Source organism: Bos grunniens, chromosome 29 (assembly GCF_055505025.1).
Source record: "Bos grunniens cultivar Pamir isolate PY7600 chromosome 29, Bosgru_T2T1.0, whole genome shotgun sequence".
Lineage (NCBI taxonomy): Eukaryota > Metazoa > Chordata > Mammalia > Artiodactyla > Bovidae > Bos > Bos grunniens.
The window spans coordinates 140,442-162,716 of NC_141193.1; the positions used below are offsets into that span (position 1 = coordinate 140,442).

Below are 22,275 nucleotides of genomic sequence, written 5' to 3' on the forward strand. Positions count from 1 at the left end.
AGGAAATTGGCCACAGGAATGTCAAGAGCATTTCTAGTGGCCAGTGAGTTGCAGAACTAAGAATTATGCTGTGCACAAGACCCCGTGGCCCCCAGACTTCACCGCCCGTGGACACCTGGTCAAGGATGAGAGGAGGAGAGTGGAGGGAGGCTGTTTAGGCAGGTGGCTGAGGCCTCTGGGGAGGGACATCTGAGCAGGAGGCGGAGGAAGTGAGTGATACGCTGTGCCCACTCTGCGTGCCCACACGAGAGCTGTGCTGTGGGCCTTGCCCAGGGAGAGGAGGTGCTCACAGGTGTGTGTGCCAGGTCGGGGTGAGCCCACAGACCACAGCAGAGCATGAGCCACGGGCAGGGGCGGGGCTTCAGGGACAAAGGCCCCTCCCTGGTCTGCAAGAGGAGCTGGGGCCTGCGAGGGACTCCCCACTGCAGCAGCAAGGTCCCGGGGGCTTCCCTGTTCCAGCCCTCCGTGGCCTCCGTGGCCAGGAGAGCCCCTAGCCCTGCGAGATGACAGGGACTCTCAGCAACCCCCTCCTAAAGAAGAGCTTCACGTGGAGGGCAGCCCCGTCTCTGTGCCCCCTGGCTCAGGGCACTTGCCAGCCATCCGGTCCTCCCTGAGCCTCCTGAGAATCCAGATGGTGCCCCTCATCCACCTGATGAATCCAGACCACCTTTGGAAGAAGAACCTCATCCATGATCCTCCACCAAGCCCCACCTACAGAGGGGCTGAGGAGCAAGACACCCCTACACACACACAAGCAGAGACCAAGATGAACCTGGGGGTCTGTCAGGGAAGGGCCTGCCCTTCCCTCCTGGCAAGTGGGGCTGTGGCCAAAGACTTGGACTCTGTGATGGTGGGAGGCCCCCACAGCTGCAGCAAGACAACCAGGGGATCTCAGTGTTCTTACAAGCCCAGTTCGCAGACAGAGGAGGTCATGGGGCGGGCACTCAGCAGCCCCCCAAGCCTTATCAGACTTTAGGGCCCCAATTCTCCCCGGGCGGCACTGCTGGTGCCAAGGTCCTGCCGGCAGCCCTTCCGGCTAAACAGAGGCCTGGTTTCCAACCTTGGGAGAACACTTGAGCTAATCATTAATCAGATTATTGACATGAGACTTTGTCTTTTTCTTAACTGTGGTAAAACACACATAACATTTACCGTCTTAGCCATGCCCAAGCGCAGCTCAGGGGCATTAGCATATCCACACTGTGGTGCAGCCACCAGTTCCATCCGCCTCCACGACTTGCCCACCCTCCCAAAGGGACACGCCGTCCCCGGAAACACTCACTCCCCTCCACTGCCCTCCTGCAGCCCCTGCCCCACCGTCTACTTCCTGTGTCAGTGAATCTGACGCCTGCAAGGTCCTTTTGTGAGTGGAGTCGGACAGGGTATGTTGTTTGGTGACTGGCTTATTCCACTGAGCATCATGTCCTCAAGGTCCATCCACAATGTAGCATGAATTCCCTTCCTTCTGAAGGGTGAATAGTACTCATTTGACTTATTTTAAAGGCCCCTGTAAGCCCCTCTCCTTGGCTTCTCTGCATAGGGTGAAGTATTTAGCCAGCAGGATCCTGGGGGAAGGAGCCTCCCGTCTGCTCTGGGGGAAAAGAAGAGGGCATTCCTAGGCACTGTACCAGGGTGCAGGGGGCTGGGTCTGCTCTTTACGAGAGACAAAGCAGCGGAGGGCCTTGCTGGGGACGCAGGCGTCAGAAAGGAGTCTGAGCAGGAACTGCCTCGGAGATGGGTCTCTGAGCGTCAGGGACGCTGCCTGGGGCCACGTGGGACAGAGACCCACAGGGGATGAGTTCCCACCCAGCAAAGGCTCGGGAGGCAGGCTCAGAGCTGGGCCTCCCCCAGCCAGGCTCCTTTTCTCCTCCTGGCCCTCTGCCCTCAGAGAGCTGTTTCCATCCTCACAAGAGCATCACTCCTGACCTCCAGGCTCTGTGCCCACGGCCACACAGGACACGGGGCAGGGAGGGGGCAAGACCAAAGGCTGCGCCCGCTCATCTGCTCTCCCCACCAGCAGCACTTTGCTCCCCGACACTCACCAGGCAGCTTCCTCTCCCCTCTCATTGTCCAAGGCTCTGTCCCACGGTTGTCCTGGGCAATCAGACTTCATAGGGTGACACTGAACTAGTCACAGGGTTGTGGGAGAAGGGCAACATGGGTCTTGGGCCCGCAGCTGGCAGAGCCTGCTGCCTCTGGTCCGTCTGTGACCCCTGGAGTGGCTGTTACAGTGCTGGGCGACCACAGAGGGAGGAGGAGACAGGGAGTGATGTATGCGGACAGCGGGTAGGGGACACGGAGAGGGAGGCGGGACTGTCAGCCACTGCCCTGAGCACTGGACTTCAGGCAGACAGAGAGGCTCCGAGGGTCTCTTCGAGGAAAATCCTGCTGTGATGGGGCCCTCGGAGGAGCTGAAGCCCAGAGGGCACTGTGTTTGGAGGCCCCCAGCACCACCCAGATGATTCTGGATGTGGCTGTGAGCCTGAGCCGTGAGGCTATCCAGCTTCAGGAGGGTTCTGTTGGGATCTGTAGGGACTTCGGACCTAAATCCAATTGTCTGCTGCACCTTGAACTGAAACCATCCTCTCCTGAGCCGGGAACAGCAGCACCAGCACCACCAGCTGCTGGATTTTGATGCAAATTCGCTAGACTTGAGCCACGCTGGTCCCTGGCATACTGTCAAGGTCAGGGCACTGCTGTGGTCAGACCACAGGTCTTGGGAGAGCAATCTTTGGTGATGGACTTTAGGCTGGAAATGTGGCCCATACTTCCTCCAGCTGGGAGTAGCCCCATGAGTAACACCTGGCCTGTGCCATGATCTTAGTTCTTTGAATGTTGAGTTTTAAGCCAGCTTTTTCACTCTCCTCCTTCACTGTCATCAAGAGGTTCTTTAGTTCTTCTTCACCTTCTGCCATTAGAGTGGTATCATCCACATATCTGAGGTTACTGGTATTTCTCCCAGCAAACTTGATTTCAGCTTGTAACTCATCCAGCCCAGCATTTCTCATGATGCGCTCTGCATGTAAGTTAAATAAGCAGGGTGACAATACCCAACTTCCCTCTATTCAGTTCAGTCACTCAGTCGTGTCTGACTCCTTGCGACCCCATGGACTGCAGCACGCCAGGCCTCCCTGTCCATCACCAACTCCTGGAATTGCTCAAACTCATGTCCATTGAGTCAGTGATGCCATCCAACCATCTCATCCTCTGTCGTCCCCTTCTCCTCTCCTTCTTCTCCTCCTCATACCCCTCCTTCCACATCTCACATCGTGGCAAAGATTCCCCGAAACCTTGGTCCCTGTTATCAAAGGCTTTTCCAGGGCTGTTATCAGCAGGTGCTAAGAGTTTATGGAGGCACAGAGTCCACTGAGGGAGAGTCCATCTCAGGAGATAGGCTGACCTTGGCACCCTCACAGCACAGGGCCCAGGGTCCCCCGCAGGCTGGCTGTGGCAGAACACACCAGACAGACGCTGCCTGGGCCCCACGGCTATCTTTGTGCCTTTGACAAGAGGAAAAGGCCATTTTGAGGAAAAGTTCATGGTCAGGTGTTAAGTGCTGGGGAGGGGTTAAGTGGAATCAGAACTGGAGTTTAGAGATATGGACATTCTTGGTGACCCCAGAAGACATGACTTCATGGTGAGAAGTCATCCACAGAACATAAGTGATGATAATACACACCTAGAATGCGGCAGACACATTCCTTCCAGCTTGGCTCCCCTCAGCCCTCGACACTGAAGTGCCAGCACCATGCCATTCTGCAGAGGAGACGGAGGCCCAGAGGTTAAGTAACTTGTTCAAGGTCATCCAGCTACTGGACTGTGGGGCCAGGATTTGATCTCAGGTAGTCCGTCTAAAACAATGAAAGGGAGATGGTTCATTTGCAGAGAACTCGCTTTCTAGAATTCGTACTGTGAAGACGAACGAGTGAATGTGCAGTTAGAAGAAACAGCCGTGGCTTGTGTGTGACGTCTGTCTGTGCAGCAGCTCCGTGAGGGGTCCCTGGAGGAGGTCAGTCAGTTCAGTTGCTCAGTCGTGTCCAACTCTTTGTGACTCCATTGACTGCAGCACACCAGGCCTCCCTGTCCATCTTCAACTCCCGGAGTTTGCTCAAACTCATGTCCATTGAGTCAGTGATGCCATCCAACCATCTCATCCTCTGTCGTCCCCTTCTCCTGCCTTCAATCTTTCCCAGCATCAGGATCTTTTCCAGTGAGTCAGTTCTTCACATCAGGTGGCCAAAATATTGGAGCTTCAGCCTCAGTATCAGTCCTTCCAATGAATATTCAGGACTGATTTCCTTTAGGATTGATTTCCTAAAGGAAATCAGGGAGGGGGTCAGGAAGGGGCTCAAGGAGGGGATCAGGACTAGGACTGTGGTCAGGGGCCCCGAGATGCCCAACAGCTGTGTAGGGCCAGATTCTGTCCACAGCTGAGCTCTAAACCATCTGCTTTTGTGGTCTAGGCTGTTGCTTTCCCTGGCAAAGCCCCCTCTGCAGAATCCCAGCATGCCAGACGGGCTGAGAGAGGGGCCAGTGAGTTGAAGCATCTGGGATCTCACCCAGGGCTCACAGTGGTCCCTCTGGCAGCTGAGGCCAGACTTTGCTCAGGGCTTGTCTCCAGGACTCAACTCCAAGGAGACCCCACCCGCTCCTCTGCTTTGCTGAATACTGCCCACATTGCAGTATGGAAGGAGCGTCTTGTCCCTGCTCTGGGCCTGGCCCGAGGGGGCTGCTTCAGCACAGCAGGCAGGCGCTCTGCTCCACCCTCTCGGGGTTCTGTGGGAACAAGCGGTCCCCTGCCAGCAGGGTGTGTGCCGACAGTGTCTCCTCCAGGCTCTCTCCTCACCCACCCTGCCTGTGCCCAGGAGGCTGCCTGTGTAGGGGGCACACGGCAGGAGCTGGGAGCAGGAGAGAGTGAGGAGGCAACCTGTGTAGGCCTGAGTGTGGATGAACAGAGCCTTACCTTTCTTCTCCCTTAGACTTCTTCGGGGACAGGTGGGGTTTTATTTGTCTCACACAGAAACAAAACTCGTAACTAGAAGGGGCATCGCTGTGGACGCTTTCCTCCTGGGGAAGGGCAGCAGAACAGAGGCTCCAGGACTCTGGGTCCCTCCCCAGGGCAGCTCCCAAGGCCTGAAGGCAGCAGGACTGAACGTGGGGGTGGCTTGTGGAGCCTGAGAGGCTGTGACGATGCTAGAGCCCCTCTTTCTGCAGAGCCCCTCTCACAGAAATCCACACTCACAGAGGTTCTCTCAGTGAGACCCTGAGCCATTACTACAAACTTGGGTGCCAGAAAAAACACCCATTCATTCTCTTCCAGGTTTGGAGGGCAGAAGTCCAAAGTAAGCTTCACTTGCCTGAGGTCAGGGTTGGCTCAGCCGCACTCACTCCGGAGGCTGTGGGGGAGAATGTCTTCCTTTCCCAGTAGCATCTCCAGCTTCTAGGGCTGTGTCCCCTGCACGCCTTGGCTCGTGGTCCCTTCTGTCAAAGCCAGCAGCCTGGCACCTCGTCACAGCACCACACTGCCTTCTGTGCCAAACCTCCTCTGTCTCCATCCCGTGACACTTCTGACGACCCATCTCAAGATCCTGATCTAACCACACCTGCTAAGTCCCCTTTGACAGATGAACCAGGCACTAGGATCCGATATCTTTGGGGACTACTATTTAGCCCACCACAGATACATTCACACAAACACAGTATGAAGACAGTCACACAGACAGACACAGACAAACACACACACCCACGTTTCACACAAGCAGACACTGTCAGTAGAAACCCTCATTCATGGGTCCCACGTGGTCACACGCCCATTCAAACCTCTTGCCGTCAACCTCCTTAAGCCAGGTCTGGGAGGCCACAGAGCTCTTTCCAGTCCCATTATCTCACAGCTCCCAGGTGACAGCCTTCCTTTCCCCAAAACCACCATGTAAGTCCCTCCTCTGTCCCCTCTGCCTAGGAAGCCCTGGCTCTCCCCTACCTTCAGAAATTAACCTATCTTGAGGCCTTGAAGTTTAAGGTCTCATTCTGAGCTAGCTGCCTCCTCCACGCAGCCCACCTTGCTCTGCCATTTCCTGCTCACAGCCTGCCTCACTGCCACACCCGCAGGTTCTCAGAGCACTGAGCTGAACAAAGGGACAGTAAAGACTCAAAGGTCACCAAGCAGAGCTCTTAAAGGCTGGCGGTAAGCGTGCGCCAAGCCCCTGAGTTTGAGAGCTTGGTGGCTGTTGGACGGACATCGCAGAGCTGGCTGAGCTAGGACACTTTGGTCTGGGGTATGGACAGGGCTGGAAATCCCCCAGGACTTGACCCCAGATAGGCTCCCAGATCCCCACCTCTGCGCCTGAGTGCTGGACCTAGTGGTCGACTCTGCAGGCCAGCTAGAGGCCTCCTGCTCCGGGTGAGTACTGGCTTTCTGAGAGGTCGCTTGGCTTCAGCTCTCCGGGTCCTCCACCTGGCACCCTGCAGACACATCCTTCCCCCACTGCACACCCAGGCTCCAGGTGTTGGGGACACCATCCCCTCAGAGGGTACCTGTAGGGTCTGTCCCCCACCAGGAGCTCAGTCTCAGTGACTGGTGCAAGGCCCTCAGGCTAGTCCCCACTAAAGGGTGCAGTGACCACAGGTGAGCTGGGGAATTCAGGAGCACTGTGACGGCCCGGTGGTGAGTCTGCTCCAAGCTCCTGGGGAAGAGAATGGGAGGGAAGCAGAAAAAAGGAGAGCACAGGCCCTTACAGACACATCTTACTCGGGACATTTGACATGGATGCCTAGAAGGGATGAGCAGAAAGCGGGGTGCGGGGTAGGAAGGCGCCCTCTAACGCTGGGGTCAGTGGCGGCCAGTGTCCACCTGGGACTAACTCCATTTCGCCACCAGACCGCGATGCGGTCGGCGGCATGAAAGCCTTGGAAAGCCTTGGAGGAAAGTCCTCAGTCGCGATCCTGGGAGGAGAGGACGACCCTTCCAGTAGAGCGCTCTTTCAAGCGTTGGCCTGGAGCCACCTGGATAGATGCGGGCGCGTCAAAACCCCTGCCCGTGGGCGCCCGGGGCTGCGGTCGAACACGACGGCGAGAGGCCAGGGTCACCGGGGCGCGGCACCCTGCTGACCGCGTGCGCCCGCCCCCAGCATGGAGCCCCGCGCTGCCGCTGCCCGCGAGCTGCTCCTGGGCGCACTGGAAGACCTGAGCCAAGAGCAGCTGAAGCGCTTCCGCCACAAACTGCGGGACGAGCGGGTGGATGGCCGCAGCATCCCGTGGGGGCGGCTGGAGCGCGCGGACACCTTGGACCTCGTGGAGCAGTTGGTCCACTTCTACGGGCCGGAACGCGCGCTGGACGTGGCCAAGAAAACCCTGAAGAGGGCAGACGTGCGCGACGTGGCGGCGCGGCTCAAGGAGCGCCGGCTGCAGAGTGAGTGCCAGGTGGGGCTTCACCTGGGTCCCCCCTCGGCCTCTCCCGCCTGGGCAGGTTCCTTTGGCTTCCCTCAAAGAGCGCCCGCGTGCCCCGGGGCCCCGACCCCTGACGCTCCCTCTGCACCCCGCCCGGTCCTCGGGACCCACCGCAGCTCTCCCTTCCAGGTCTCGGCCCCAGCTCCCCGGCGCTGCTCTCCGTCTCCGGTAGGTCTCTCTCGGCGGAAAGCGCAGGCCCCGAGCTGTCCGGACACTTCGGGTGTCCTCAGAGTCACTCGGAGGTTCCGCACAGCTGGCCCCGGGGAGGAGCGCGGAGAGGGGGTTGTGAGGCAACGGGGGAAACTGAGGCCGGAGCCCGCCGGGGAGGGCAACGGGCCCCGGAGCGGCACTGACACAGCGCCCTCGACCCCTGTTCCCCTTCCCTCCGTCCGGCGCCCCCCTACCCGCAGAGTACAAGAAGAAGTACCGGGAGCACGTGCTGCGGCAGCACGCTAAGGTGAAGGAGCGGGACGCTCGCTCAGTGAAGATCAACAAGCGCTTCACCAAGCTGCTCATCGCCGAGGAGCCGGAGGCCGAGCGCGCCCGGCGCTCAGACACCCACACCTTCAACCGCCTGTTCGGCCGCGACGAGGAGGGCGAGAGACGGCTGACCGTGGCGCTACAGGGCCCGGCGGGCATCGGCAAGACCATGGCGGCCAGGAAAATCCTGTATGACTGGGCGGCGGGCAAGCTGTACCATAGTCAGGTGGACTTTGCCTTCTTCCTGTCTTGCCGCGAGCTGCTGGAGCGACCGGGCACGTGCAGCCTGGCCGACCTGATCCTAGACCAGTGCCCCGATCGCGAGGCGCCGGTGCAGCAGATGCTGGCGCAGTCCGAGAGGCTGCTGTTCATCCTGGACGGCGTAGACGAAACGCTGGCACCGGAGCCGGCCGAGGCCGCGCCCTGCAGAGACCCCCACGAGGCCGCGAGCGGCGCGCGGGTGCTGGGGAGCCTGCTGAGCAAGGAGCTGCTGCCCGCGGCGCGCCTGCTAGTGACCAGGCGAGGCGCCACCCCCGGGAGGCTGCAGGCCCGCCTGTGCTCACCGCAGTGCGCCGAGGTGTGTGGCTTCTCAGACAAGGACAGGAAGAAGTACTTCTACAAGTTTTTCCAGGACGAGTGGAAGGCGGAGCACGCCTACCGCTCGGTGAAGGAGAACGAGATGCTCTTCTCCCTGTGCTTCGTGCCCGGCGTGTGCTGGATCGTGTGCACCGTCCTGCGCCAGCAGCTCCAGCGCGGCCAGGACCTGTGGCGCACTTCCAAGACCACCACAGCCGTGTACTTGCTCTTCGTGGCCAGCGTCCTGAGATCGGCGCCCGCGGCCGACGCGGCCCAGCTGCAGAGAGAGCTGCGCAAGCTGTGCCGCCTGGCCTGTGACGGAGTCCTCGGGGGCAGGGCGCGGTTCTCGGAGGAGGACCTGGAACGCCTGCAGCTCTGCGGCTCCAAGGTCCAGACGCAGTTTCTCAGCAAGAAGGAGATGCCAGGCGTGCTGGAAACAGAGGTCACCTACCAGTTCATTGACCAGAGCTTCCAGGAATTCTTAGCTGCTCTGTCCTACCTGCTGGAGGACGAAGGGGCTCCCAGGGCACCTGCTGGCAGCATAGAGGCACTTCTGCAGGGGGACCCGGAGCTGCGCGGCCACCTCAACCTCACTACACGCTTCCTCTTTGGACTACTGAACACAGAGAGGATGTGCGAGATCAAGCGCCACTTCGGTTGCACAGTTTCAGAGCGCGTGAAGCAGCGTGTCCTGAGGTGGGTGCAGGACCAGGGCCAGGGCCGCCCCAGGGCGGCGCCAGAGGGGACGGAGGAGATCCTGGCACCCCAGGACACTGAGGAGTCAGAGGAGGAGGAGGGCGAGCAGCTCAACTACCCGCTGGAGCTGCTCTACTGCCTGCACGAGACACAGGAAGACGCGTTTGTGCACCAGGCCCTCCGCGGCCTCCCTGAGCTGGTGCTGGAGCGAGTGCACTTCAGCAGAATGGACCTGGCCGTCCTGAGCTACTGTGTGCGGTGCTGCCCGGCCGGGCAGGCGCTGCGGCTGGTCAGCTGCAGACTGGCCACTGCGCAGGAGAAGAAAAAGAAGAGCCTGATGAAGCGTCTACAGGGCAGCCTGGGTGGCAGCTCGTGAGTCTCCAGGGCAGGGCTGCCCTCTTCTGTGGGCCCTCTGTGTGGGGCATGTGTGCCAGAGCATCTTATGTCCACCTGGGCCTGGGGAGCGTGTGCAGACCTGACGCCTGCTCCCCAGAGGAGAGGCACGACTTCATGGCTGGTCTTTCTTACCTCCTCAAGGCAGTTCCCAATGTCCATCTTCTTCCCCAGGGTGCCTTCACCATGTTCCCCACCCTAGCATCCATGTCCAAGGCAAACCTCCCTCTCCCATCACCGACACGAGGCTTTCTCGTAATGATTTCTGGAATACACCACACGCGCTGTGCTCTGAGCCTTTGCTCCTGCCGTCCCTTCCACCCAGAGCACTGCCTATCCTCAAAGTCGCTCCAAACTCTCCTCTGTAGTCTGCAGCCGTTTGGCCTCAGAAGTGCCCCCACTGACTACTGCATGCCATGACATCTGCCCATACCCCTCTCCTCCACCAGACCCGCGTCTCCTGGGCAGAGCTCGTGCCATTGTTTCTGTGCACTTGACCCCAACCCAGCAGCTGACTCAGGTGCTCAGCATCTGTTGGGAGAACGAATGTCAGGATGTTGACGGGGGTGGGGCTGGGGACACCCACTGCAGGCGCAAGGACAGGCCCACCTGTCCCATGGGACTCACACAGACAGCTTCCGTGGGAAGGTGGACGAGGTCACAGAGAAGTGGTTTCACTCTGGGCTCAGGATGAAGAGGGAGGGGGTCCTGGCCCAGCTTGAGGGTAAGGGCAGAAGCAGCTCCAATGTCTCGGAACTGTAGGAAGGAGTCCTTCTCAGGAGTGAGGGGCTGGAAGGGGCAGGGATCTTCACCTTCTTTTCTCTCTTCGTAGCTCTCGAGCCACCACAAGAAAATCCCCAGGCTCCCCCCTGCGCCCACTCTGTGAGGCCATGACCGACCGGCAGTGTGGTCTGAACAGCCTGACGTGAGTGAACAAATCCCAGCCCTTTCCCTGAAAAGGACACAGAGCAGGATACCCTGGGCAGGGGCAGGGGTGTAGCCCTGTCTGGGGACGGCTGACCGAGGGGGTGCTGAGACAGGCTGAGAGCCTATGGTCCCTTGGCAGGATCAGCAGGCTCTGCCCACACAGGACAGAGGAGGGAAGCGCTTGGGTGCTAGTTAGAACAGAGGGTTTGGCCCCTGTGTTGAGTGGGGAGCAGAGTACGCTGAGCTTCTGGAAGAGGGATAAAAGCCAGACTGTCATTTCCCTTCCCCAGGAAGGCTGCTAAGGGCTACTGGACACTGCTGGGTGGTCCTTCTGGATCTCAGAAGTAGTTGTGGAAGGTGCTCAGGGCGCAGGCTCTGAGGCCAGCCTGCCTGCCTCTTTGCCCTTGGCAGGCCAGTCTGTCTGAGCATCAGTCTTCTCCCGGGGAACGGAGCCTGTAGCTTCCACCTCAGAAGGTTGATGTGAGACTTACTGAGGCAGTACTTAGTATGTAACCTTTTCCATTACTCTTCACTACCACCAAGTAAGCAGATAGTAAGATACGTTATACGAGTTAGTCTGATTAGGTATGGTGAATTATAGTCATGTGTCAATGCTGACATGGTAACTTAACGTGGCACAAACATCAGGAACCCCTCAACTCTGCTGCCAAACTAACTGCGTGAAGATGCCCTCACAGCGTTGTCTATAATGCAAAAAAAAGAGAGCTGACACCCTGCCCAACCGTTAGGGCCGGCTGCCTAAATAAGCTCGGTCCCCCTGTGCTTGGTGGATAATGCTCTGGAGTTAGACACGTCGAGAGCAAGCTCGTGGAGAATGTCCTAAGAGACAAGGGAGTGCGTCCAGCGGGTGCCCACGAGGTGTGCACACGGGTGGCGATGGTGTAGGAGAAGCTCTGTGGGGCCCAGGGAGGCGGGTGTGGAGCCAAGTCTGCAGACTGAACCTCAGCCCCCCGGGGAGCAGGCAGCTCGCACACCGCGGACTCGTGTGCTTCTTGACCACAGGCTGTCCCGCTGCAAACTCCCCGACTCGGTCTGCAGAGATCTCTCTGAGGCCCTGAGGGAGGCCCCGGCCCTGGCAGAGCTGGGCCTCTTCCACAACGGGCTCAGCGAGGCCGGCCTGCGTGTGCTGAGCGAAGGCCTGGCCTCGCCCCAGTGCCGGGTGCAGACACTCAGGTGAGGAGCAGCCTGGAAGGGACCGAGGGAGGGACCAGGGCCCCCACAGCAGCTCCTGAGGTCAGCCCTCCCCTAGGGTTCAGCAGCCAGGCCTGCAGGAAGCGCTCCAGTACATGGTTGGCAAGCTCCAGCAAATCCCAGCACTGACCACCCTGGATCTCAGTGGCTGCCAGCTGTCAGGACCTACGGTGACCTGCTTGTGCACCACCCTGAAGTGCCCAGGATGCCACCTGCAAACCCTCAGGTGGAGACAGGGCTGGGAAGGGTGCTGGGAACACAGCCTCTCAGCCCTGGGCTGGGGTGGGTGCCGGGGCTTCCCCCAGACCTTAAAGAGGAATCTCTCCCAGGGCCCTCCTGAGGTAACCCCGCTGTAACTCAGGCCCTGGAGCCCCACCCTCTAACTCCGTGGCTCCGGCCCAGGGCCTGGACCACACCATTAGACCAAATGCCCATTGTCAGGTGCCCGTGCCCAGAATATGGACCAGTGCCCCCAGATCCCGCTTAGTGCCCTGAAGGCTCTGGCCCCTAGTCCCTGCCCCTTCCCCACCCTCTGGCAGTCCCCGACTGGCCACCTCCTGTCACCGCGTGCCTCTGGCACAACCCAGGCCAGCAGCCCAGCACTGCCCCTGCCGCTGCTCCCCGTCACTGCACCCGCAGGCCCCCTCCCTCACCAACCCCGCTGCCATTCTCTGCACACGGCTACAGGCTGACCTCTGTGGAGCTGAGCGAGCAGGCCCTGCAGGAGCTGCAAGCTGTGGAGACAGCAAACCCGAGACTAGTCATCACACACCCAGCGCTGGACGCCCATCCCAAGCCCCCCACAGTGCCCATCAGTGCCCTTTGAGGTCCTGCAGACCAGAACTAGGGAGGAATCCGCTCAGCCCTACACAGCACACCTCCCCATTTCAAGGGCGAGAGGATGGTGCTCTCTGCTCTGGGCAACCGTTGAGCCTGAGGGGCCCGGGACAGGCAGGTGTGAGACTCAGACAGACACGGCCCTCACCTGCTCCAGGGCAGGCCCAGGACATGTCCCTTCCCCCACACCCTGGGGACAGCTTATGTCTCTGTCCTCCCCACAGGGAAGAGGGCCTCCTCCCCTAACCCTCGCCGCTGCCCCACCCAGGTTTCTCTCTGGGGACCCTCCAGCCCTCTCACTGCAGGGTGAAGCTGAGAGCACCAGGCACTGAGCACCGACCATGTGTGGCCTCTACCTGGTGAGCTCAGCGTGAGATGACCCATTTGCAGACCCTGCCCCACTCAGTACAGGCACCCAGAGCCCCGCCACTCTGCTCTGGCCACAGGGGACCAAGCAGGGGCCGAAGGTGCCCAGAGGAGTCCAGTTGCTCCCTGAGGACTTCAGAGACTAAGGGGAGTGGAGATGGAGCTCTGAACGGGGCTGTGATGGCACAGGTGGTGTGAGCCCCGTGTGCTGATAATAAATTCTCCTTGGGATTCAGCTCTGTCATTCTCTGCTGCACTTAGCCAGGCATCCTCACGGGTGCTCATGCCCTTGCCTTTGTTCCCCAGCCCATCTGAATGGGGCAGAGCCGCAGCCCCCACTTCCTGGGTGAGCTCGAGGGAACAGCTGGATTCAGGAAGCTCTGATGGGAGGTTTGGCCTTGATGGGCAGAGCCAGCAGCAGACAGCCCAAATCCTCAAGTCTTCTCTGCTCAAAGCTGCTGGACTCCGCCAGCTTCTGAGGCCCTAGTCAGAAGGGCCTTCTGGGTCCCTTCACGTCCCCCAAACTTCCTTCCGTAACCCATTTTCAAATCCAGTTATTCATTCCACAAAACAGACAAAATATCCTTGCCCTCCTGGAGCTGGCATTCTGGGCAGCTGATAAATGCTGTGAAGGAAGGAAAAGAAGGGGTGGGGGATGGAGCCAAGGGTTTTCTCTTACCTGTAAGGAGTCTGGGACAATCTAGGGAAGACAGGGCACTTGACAATGGAAGGAAGTGAGGGGCCAACCTAAGGACGTCTTGAGGAAAAGGCAGTGGGTCAGCAAGTGTAAAGGCCGCACAGCGGCTCGGCCTGCTGTTAACAACATACCGCAGAGCAGGTAGCTGACCAACAACAGAAGCGCCTTTCTCACAGTTCTGGAGGCTAGGATGTCCAAGGTCAAGGTGCCAGTCAATTCGGTGTCTGGTGAGGACCCTCTTGGTGCAGATGGCTGTCTTCCAGCCGTGTCCTCACAGGGTAGAAGGAGGGACCTCTAAGGCCTCTTCTTCAGTTCAGTTCAGTTCAGGTGCTCAGTCGTGTCCAACTCTTTGAGACGCCATGGACTGCAGCACGCCAGGCCTCCCTGTCCATTGCCAACTCCCGCAGTTTACTCAAAATACCTTCTTTATAAAGGCACTAATCCTACTCTTGACTGCTCGTGACCTATGTACCAAAGGCCCCACCTACAAACACCATCACAGTGGGGATCAGAAGTCAACCGATGGATGTGGGGGGACACACTGAGCCCATACTAGGGAGCCTGCTTGGGATGGTAGCAGAAGCAGCAGGGAAGCCAGGTAGCAGCTGGGGGGGGGGCGGGGGGCTTGGGGGGCGGGGGGGGCGGGGGGGGCGGGGGGGGGGCGGGGGGGCAGGGCGGTGAGAGGGGAGGGGCCGGGGCGCCTCCTGCCGGTAAGGTGGACACCGCTGCAGGCTTTGAGCAGACCCTAACTACTCTCAGGGTGGCTGTGGCTCTGCTTGCAAGAGCTGTGGGACCAGAGCAGGCCTGCACCAACCCAGGAGGGTGGCCTGGTCTGAGAGGAGGCAGTGCCTGTGGATGGGGAGAGCCGAGAAGGGGGCCTGGTGGGGGCCCTGGGAGTGGGGATGGAGGGGCCTGGGTGGGGAATGGTGAGGTCACCATTGCTTGTGCTGGGGAGGGGTAGGAAGGCCAGGTTTCAGGCACAGGCTGAATCTGAGTGTCTGGTTGGGCCAGTGGTCCCAGCACAGTCATTTGGGTCAGGCCGGGGTTAGAGAGACAAGGTCTAGACAGGCCCAGAGCCCGGATCTTCCAGAGGCAGGGGGCACGTGGGGAAGATGGAGACTGAGGAGGGGGTGCAAAGCCAGCCAGTGGGGCGGGGACAAAGGAAGGCGGGGCTCCAGAGGAGAACCCCGGCCCCACCTCTCCTGGGAGAGGGCGTTCGGGGAGAGAGGAAGGAACCGGCCGCCGGAGAGCGGACCGGTGAAAAAGCCCTGTCAGATCCACCCTGGAGAAGCCTCAGGGCAAAGCTGGAGCTGGGCCTGTCTCTGCTCGGCCTCGCAGGCTGGGCCGCCAGAGAAGCCCGGCCCGCCCTTCGGCCCCCCTCGCGCACGCCCGGGGGTGGGGACGCGCGCCTGGCCCGCCCCGCGCGGCCCTGGGCGGGGACCGCGGGACCTTCCGGTGGCACGGCCGCCGCTGGCTGCTTCTCCTCCTGCCCCTGAGGGGCAGCGCCGCTGGAGCCGAGGGACGCCGCGGGGCTGCGGACCCAGAGACGGGGCCTCTGGCCCGCCTGCCGTCCCCTTCCCCAGCTGCTGACCACACCCCGCCCTGTACCGACTGGCCTCCCGGAGGGTGAGGCCCGCGGGCTGAGGCTCCGCCCTTCCTGCCAGCAGGACCGGTTCGTGGGGGTGCGGCCCTGAGGTGGGAGCCCGGGCATCCGTGGGTCCCTGGATCAATAGTGGGGGTGGGGGTGAGCATCTTCTGGCGGAGGGTGTTTCCTGGCCACCCAGGAGGGCACACGCCCCTCCCTCCACCTCTGGGGCCACTAGTCGAGTTCCAAGGAGAGCTTTGGGAGTTACACAAAACAGAGGCCCAGCCAATTGTGGGGCCTCTGTCCCCCACTTTTGCAGGCCCCTCCGCGGAGTCACCCTTTCCATGGAGGATGCTGGCAAGGACGCCACCAGATTCACTGCCCATTCTCTGCCCAGTGACCCCCGGCTCTTGGCCACCGTGACCAACGCATACTTGGGCACACGCGTGTATCATGAGACACTGCATGTGAGCGGTGTGTACAATGGGGCTTTGGGGGATACCCACCGGGCCATTCTGCCCAGTCCCCTCAATGTCCAGCTGGAGGCCCCAGCAGGGACTGGAGAGCAGCTAACCAAGACCTATGTTCTGGACACTAACACAGGTAGCCACTGCCTGCCCTCCGCCCAGCCCTTACCCCACCCCCCACCCCCGCCATTTCCAAGCGAGCAGAAGGCCAGAGGTCCCATCCCGGCACCTCCTCACTCAGGATGCCAGCGTCCTGCAAAAGGAGGCTCTGAGCGGCCGCTTTGTGAGGCTTCCAGCCGGCGGGGCTCCCGAACGAGCAGGAGCCTGGCAGCCCCCATGTAGCTGTTGCTTCCCGAACAGGACAGCTGGGGCTTGGAGGTGGCTCCCTCACTGAAGGGAGAGGGGGACTTCACTCCCAGCCCAGAAAGGCCGTTGATTTGGACCTGTCCTCGGTGGCCCCAGGGCGGGTGTGAGAATTGCCCCGTCTTCCTCTCCACCCTTTCCCAGGTTCCTTCTTGCACACCCTGGAGGGCCCAAGCTTCCGCGCCTCCCAGCGCATCTATGCCCACCGCACACTGCCTCATGTCCTGGCCTTCAGTGTGTCCATCACCCGCCTGGCCAAGGGGAGCTGGCCGGTCACAGTGCGGCTGCAGTCAGCCTTCTCCCCAGAAAGCCCAGACCTGGACCTGCATCTGGGTCCTGACTTCCAGGGAGCCCGGTGAGGATGGGCAGGGGGCCGGCTAGGTGGCGGAGGAGAGGCTGGTCCCTGAGACACGGCTGCCCTCTTGCAGGTACCTGTGCGGCCGCACGCTCACCCCCGAGCAGCCTGGGGGCGCGCAGCAGGAGGTGCACATGCTGTGGACACCGGTCCCCCCGGCCTTGACCCTCGGAGAAGGGCAGGAGGATGCGACGTGGGAGTTCCTGACGGTGGTGGGTGGCAGCCAGGCTGAGGCCCAGGCCTGCCTCGCAGAGGCCCTGCAGCTGCAGGCAAGGCACGCTCTCTACACGGCCCACGCCCAGGCCTGGGCCCAGCTCTGGGCGGACTGTGGCCTGGATGTGGAAGGGCCACTGGCCCTGCGCCAGGCCCTGCGTGGCGCCCTCTACTACTTGCTCAGCGCCCTGCCCCAGCCCGGGGCCTCGGGATACGTCTGCCATGGCCTCAGCCCCGGGGGCCTCTCCAATGGGAGCCGTGGGGAGTGCTACTGGGGCCACGTCTTCTGGGACCAGGTGCGCGCCACCCCCACCCCCCCTCCACCCGCCAGTCCACGTGCACTGCGGGCCTCTGCTCTGCCCGGTTGGGGCTGCGGCTGGAGAGACACAGGGACGTGACGGGGGGAGGCCTGCTGAGGGCAGCAGATCACAGCTGAAGGAGGAGGGGTCAGACCAGAAGGTGCAGAGGCCCAGAGCTACGCAGCTGCAGGACTCCTGGCCGAGGGGAGAGGTACTCCCCTCTGGGGAAGGAGTCACTGTAGAAGGGCCGAGGAGGCCACGCAGACTCTACCTGGGGAAGGGCAGGGCCAGCAGTGTGCTCTGGAAACACCCCTGGGGCTGCTGAGGGGAGGGAGGGTGGAGGAAGGTGAGGCAGCCAGGACCAGGTGACCGCGGGGCCCTCCACCCGCTCCCCACACCCAGACTCTGGCCTGAGCCCCAACAGACGCAGTGCCCACCAGGTCTGAGGAGTGTCTTGGTTTGGGGGATGTGGCCATGGGGTTGGCGGGCAGAGCGTCATCGGGGACAGACCTGGGGGCGCACTGGAGGAGGAAGCTGGATGTGGCTGCAGGGAGAGACCAGGGGTTCTTCCATGGCTGTGCTCCAGGACCTCTGGGTGCTCCCGGGTCTCCTGCTGCTCCACCCGGAGGCCGCCAAGGCTCTCCTGCAGTACCGCATCCGGACACTCAGCGGGGCCCTGGACAACGCCCGGAGCCTGGGCTACCAGGTAAGGGGCCCCCAAAGGGCCTGAGGCCCCACAGCCCTCTCAGGCCTTCACCCCTCGCCCCAGGCCCCCTCGGTGGGTGGGACCCGGACGTCTTGGATCCCTCCCCCAGCCTGTACTGCACAAGTGGGAACAACAGCCCGAGGGGCCCTGCAGGGCTTCCCTCGCTGCCCTGCCCCAGGGCAGGGACACAGTAGATGCCGGGCAGAAGCAAGCTGGCCCACGGCAGGGACACCGTGGGCACTCAGAGCCCGCAGGGCCCCACAGCGGCCCCCGCCTCTGTCTGCCCTCCATGGCTGAAGGCTGGCAGCGAAGGGAAAGGAGCGGACTACCCCTGGCCCCCAGGAACACAGTCATCTGCTCCATCCCCCAACCCCCAGGGAGCCAAGTTTGCCTGGGAGAGCGCGGGCTCTGGCCTGGAGGTCTGCCCTGAAGCCATCTACGGGACCCAGGAGATCCACGTCAACGGGGCTGTGGTGCTGGCCTTCCAGCTGTACTACCACACCACCCAGGTGAGGTGTCACTGTGCCCCCTGGGGCGACTCTCCACGCTGCACGACTGCCTGTCTGGGGCTAGTCCTGTGGAGCATCTCGGAGCCAGGCCTTCACTGCTGGGCGCTCAGAGGGCGGGCCTTGACGAGAAATGCAGTCACCGGTGGGAGCTAGAATCACAGGCGTCATGGCCTCTGACGTGCCCCTTCCCCCCAGGACTTGGAGCTCTTCCGAGAGGCTGGTGGCTGGGACGTGGTCAGGGCTGTGGCTGAGTTTTGGTGCAGCCGCGTAGAGTGGAACCCTGAGGAGGAGAAGTACCACCTGAAGGGTGAGAGCGTGGCCGTCGCGGGAGTGTGGGTGACGGGCAAGGGATGTGGAGCGTGGACAGTCACGAGTGGAGGGGCAGGTGGACACGTGTGACCGCCAGCCCCACAGTGGCTACTGGGACAGGGCAGGTCCCTAAGCCCCTCCAAGAAGTACCATCTTGCCCTTCTGTGCCCAGGAGTCATGCCCCCCGATGAGTACCACCCAGGGGTCAACAACTCTGTGTACACCAACGTCTTGGTCCAGAACAGGTCAGACCCCACCCCGCCTCCACTGAGAAGGGGAAGGAGTGTGGTGGCTGCAGCCCGCCTCCCCCTGCCCCCTTCCCCCCACCTCCCCCTGCCCCCTCCCCCCACCTCCCCCTGCCTCACCCCTGCCCCCTCCCCCTGTTCCCTCCCCCACCTCCCCTGCCCCTCCCACACCTCCCCCTGCCCCCTCCCCCCACCTCCCCCTGCCTCACCCCTGCCCCCTCCCCCTGTTCCCTCCCCCACCTCCCCTGCCCCTCCCACACCTCACCCCTGCCCCCTCCCCCTGCCCCCTCCCCCGTTCCCTCCCCCTGCCTCCCTCTGCCCCTCCCCCTGCTTCACCCCTGCCCCCTCCCCCTGCCCCCACCCCCGCCTCACCCCTGCCCTGCCACCTCTGCTCCTAGCTTGCGCTTTGCTGCTGCCCTGGCCCAGGACCTGGGGCATCCTGTCCCCAACCAGTGGCTGGTGGTGGCTGATAAGATCAAGGTGCCCTTTGACCCGAAACTGAACTTTCACCCTGAGTTTGATGGGTACCAGCCTGGTGAGTGGACTCACAGCTCTTTCAAGGCCCTTCTGTCCTCCCACAGGACCTTGTGTCCACCTGGACACCCCCTTCCTAACAGAGCAGTCCCCACCCCACCCCCACCCCTTCAGCAGCACCTTGCCCTCCCCTGCCAGGAGAGGAAGTGAAGCAGGCAGATGTTGTGCTCCTGGGGTATCCTGTCCCCTTCCCCCTGAGTCCCCACGTTCGCAGGCAAAACCTGGAGATTTATGAGGCTGTGACGTCCCCCCATGGCCCCGCCATGACCTGGGTAAGGAGACTGCGGGGCGTGGGGTGGTGGTCCTCACAGCACCTTGGCATTGTCCCATTGGCCTCAGTATCCCCTCCCTGTGCTGTGGGCCTCATGCCAGCATGTCCTCTGACCCCAGAGCATGTTTGCGGTGGGCTGGATGGAGCTGAAGGACCCAGGGCGGGCATGGGCCCTCCTGGAGAGGAGCTTCGCCAACATCACGGAGCCCTTCAAGGTCAGCCTGGCCCCAGTCTGGCCCTCCATGCCCACCGTGCCCAGCCCTGCCCTGACCACCTCGCCCCTGCAGGTGTGGACGGAGAATGCAGACGGGTCGGGTGCTGTGAACTTCCTGACGGGCATGGGGGGCTTCCTGCAGGCGGTGCTCTTCGGGGTCACGGGGTTCAGGTGAGTGCATTGGCAGCGGAGGGTGATTGCCTGCTGCCCCCTGCCCTCCTCACAGAACCTTCCCTTCCCCCCAGGATCACCAGGGCCGGTCTGACTTTCAACCCCATGTGTCCGGTGGGGATCTCTGCAGTGTGTGTCTCTGGCATCTCCTACCAGGGGAGCAGGCTTGACTTCTCCCTGTCTGTGGGCTTCGTGACAGTCGAGGTCACGGCCCAGGCAGGGCCTTGGGCCCCCTCTCTGGAAGCCGAGCTGTGGCCATCACGTACTCGCCTCCCCCTGCCTCCAGGTAGGCCACCCCCCAGACCCCACCCAAGGCGGCCCCATTGTGTGCCTCGCCCCACGATGCCCCTCTCCCTGCAGGACGGAGAGTCTGTTTTCCCTGCTCAGCGGGTCGGATACAAAGGTCAGGCCTGTAGGCCGCACGCGCTGCCCCACGAACTTCCTGGGAGGCTTTCTGAAGACGTTGAACAGCTGCCCTGAGCCCGCAGGCCCCGCTCTGGGACACCCTTGGGCCCTGAAGCTTCATGAGCCCCTCCCTGCAGATGGCCAGGGTTGCCCCCCCTGGCCACGCCCCCCACGGGTGCCCCCAAGTGGCTGTACCCGCCCCTTCTCAATGCCCTCCTGGACCCCCACCCGCCTGTATATGGCAGCCAGGCTCCCTCTGGCCTGAGTTCAAGCCGCTGCCTCTAGCCGAGCCCCCAGTGACCCCCGTGGACAGGCCGCTTCCCTGCTGCTCAGCCCTGTCTGCTCCCAGGCCCCTCGTGCCCTTCCTGAGGGGCCAGTTCTGCGAAGAAGACTGAGGCAGGTGCAGGCCTCTCTGGGGAGGACCGCGGGGTGCAGGGCGTGGGGAGGACTTAGGACCTGGGCCGCAGTTTCACCACCAGGGACTGTGTGTCACACGCCTGAGCCCAGGCGCTCCTGGACTGCCGGGGGGCCCAGCACCCTCAGTCCTTGGCTTCTCTTGCCTCTGGGCCACTTCGGTCACATCTGATGGTCTCTGTCACATGCCTTCCTCGAGGAAGGAAGGGGTGTGGGGTGTGGAGCAGGGACCTGCTCTCCCCCCGACCAGCGGGAAGGATGGGGCTGCGGTGCTGAGCCTGCCTGGCCTGGGCACGCGGCCTCGGCCGAGGCTCCACCTGCTGTCTGCTCCGGGCCTGAGCCCCCCAGCTGGCACAGCTGACTTGGGCTCTCGGGTCTTCCAGGGTGGGATGGCGTCTGCTGGGGAAGTAAAGCTCGGTCGGTGCCGGGCAAACTGTGTCTGTGGTGAGGAGCCAACGGGCACCCTCCTGAAAGGGAGGCTCTCGTCAAAAGTCAGGCTTCCCTTCCCTTGCTCGTGTGGAACAAGTAAGTGGGTCCCATCACGTCTGCACCTGCCTCCCTCCCCACCCCACCACCACCCCCTGCGGCCTTCGTCTGGCAAACTGCTGCTCTCCGTTCTCAGTGGAGAATTAGCCCAAGTTCTCCCAAAAGCAGAGACCAGCAGGTGAACTGTGATAAACTGAAGCCCCTGAGGAAGAGAGGACAGGGTGGCGGAGGAGCTGGGGTCACCAGGGCCTGCCTGCGTGCGGCTGCAGGGAGCGTGGCCGAGCTACAGACCAGCTTCCTGAGTGCACGTGGCCTCAGAATGGAGGCAGCGCTTGATGGGGCTCCCCCGGGTGCCTACAGGCTCTCATTCAGCTGCTGGCAGTGCAGCAAAGGCCCAGGAGGTCTGCTGGAGCCAAGCATTTTGGCCACGGATGGTCCCCATGAAGCAGACACTTGGCTTTGCAGCCCTGGAGCCAGATGTGGGCACAGGCATTAGGTGGGGCTGGCAGGCGGCCCTTTGTCCACAGGACTGACATAAGCTGACATTTCCCCAGGCATGTGTGCCAGGCGTGTGTGCCATGCGTGTGTGTGTGCACCCACCTGTGCAGGGGAAGGGGCAACCCTCTGAGGGGCCTTAACAGGGTGGCAGCCTGGCTGTGTGCTGTCTGGCTGATCCAGTCCATGGCAGCCCACTGTCTGAACTTGACCAGGTCCCTTCCTGAGGCAGGAAGCATTGCTGGTGACCTTCATCTGTACCTGGCTTAACTGCACATTCTCTGTCCTCACACCTGGGTGTGGGCTGGACACTCTGCTCCCCTCACCAAATGTGGGGACCAGCAAACCATCCGCTGCTTGGAGACGCGTATTCGACCACACGCAGGCTGACCCCAGCCTCGACCACACGCAGGCTGACCCCAGCCTCGACCACACGCAGGCTGACCCCAGCCCCCGGCCTCTGTGTCCAGCATGGGTTGTTCCCTCCCTGGGTCAGACCTGGAGCTTCGTGTTGAAACACCGCCTCCATGCTAGTCTGAGCACTGGCCTTGTCCTTGGTCCAGTGTAGGCCCAGCCCAGGAAGGGGCAGAACTCCTCCAGCCCA

At 62.0% G+C, this 22,275-nt stretch overlaps 2 protein-coding genes across 10 annotated transcripts; both read left to right on the plus strand.

Moving 5' to 3' along the window:
* Positions 1–7,045: 7,045 nt before the first annotated feature.
* Positions 7,046–12,658, plus strand: NLRP6 (NLR family pyrin domain containing 6). Its single transcript, XM_086383347.1, has 7 exons — positions 7,046–7,408; positions 7,576–7,614; positions 7,857–9,570; positions 10,424–10,516; positions 11,542–11,712; positions 11,789–11,956; positions 12,418–12,658. The coding sequence occupies exons 1-7, from the start codon at positions 7,129–7,131 to the stop codon at positions 12,554–12,556; spliced, it is 2,604 nt and encodes an 867-aa protein (XP_086239473.1). The 5' UTR covers positions 7,046–7,128; the 3' UTR covers positions 12,557–12,658.
* Positions 12,659–15,056: 2,398 nt separating this feature from the next.
* PGGHG (protein-glucosylgalactosylhydroxylysine glucosidase) lies at positions 15,057–21,123 on the plus strand. Of its 9 annotated transcripts, none has more exons than XM_086383349.1 (14): positions 15,057–15,325; positions 15,535–15,818; positions 16,190–16,400; positions 16,474–16,909; positions 17,499–17,618; positions 17,996–18,127; positions 18,323–18,434; positions 18,609–18,681; positions 19,080–19,216; positions 19,354–19,487; positions 19,606–19,701; positions 19,774–19,871; positions 19,946–20,157; positions 20,232–21,123. In XM_086383349.1, the coding sequence occupies exons 2-14, from the start codon at positions 15,560–15,562 to the stop codon at positions 20,285–20,287; spliced, it is 2,076 nt and encodes a 691-aa protein (XP_086239475.1). In that variant the 5' UTR covers positions 15,057–15,325; positions 15,535–15,559; the 3' UTR covers positions 20,288–21,123. The 9 variants fall into 9 exon arrangements, with proteins under 9 accessions (XP_086239475.1, XP_086239478.1, XP_086239474.1 ...); XM_086383352.1 differs by having other exon boundaries at positions 15,535–15,689; XM_086383348.1 differs by having other exon boundaries at positions 15,057–15,302.
* The last annotated feature ends 1,152 nt before the right edge of the window (positions 21,124–22,275 follow it).

Excerpts from the sequence above, each read along its gene's own strand:
- NLRP6 (XM_086383347.1), top strand. The coding sequence starts at position 7,129 with ATGGAGCCCCGCGCTGCCGCTGCCCGCGAGCTGCTCCTGGGCGCACTG. Across the intron at positions 9,571-10,423 it reads GGCAGCCTGGGTGGCAGCTC|CTCTCGAGCCACCACAAGAA; the intron begins GTGAGTCTCCAG and ends CTCTCTTCGTAG. Across the intron at positions 10,517-11,541 it reads TGTGGTCTGAACAGCCTGAC|GCTGTCCCGCTGCAAACTCC; the intron begins GTGAGTGAACAA and ends TCTTGACCACAG.
- PGGHG (XM_086383349.1), top strand. The coding sequence starts at position 15,560 with ATGGAGGATGCTGGCAAGGACGCCACCAGATTCACTGCCCATTCTCTG. Across the intron at positions 17,619-17,995 it reads CCCGGAGCCTGGGCTACCAG|GGAGCCAAGTTTGCCTGGGA; the intron begins GTAAGGGGCCCC and ends CCCAACCCCCAG. Across the intron at positions 19,702-19,773 it reads ACATCACGGAGCCCTTCAAG|GTGTGGACGGAGAATGCAGA; the intron begins GTCAGCCTGGCC and ends TCGCCCCTGCAG.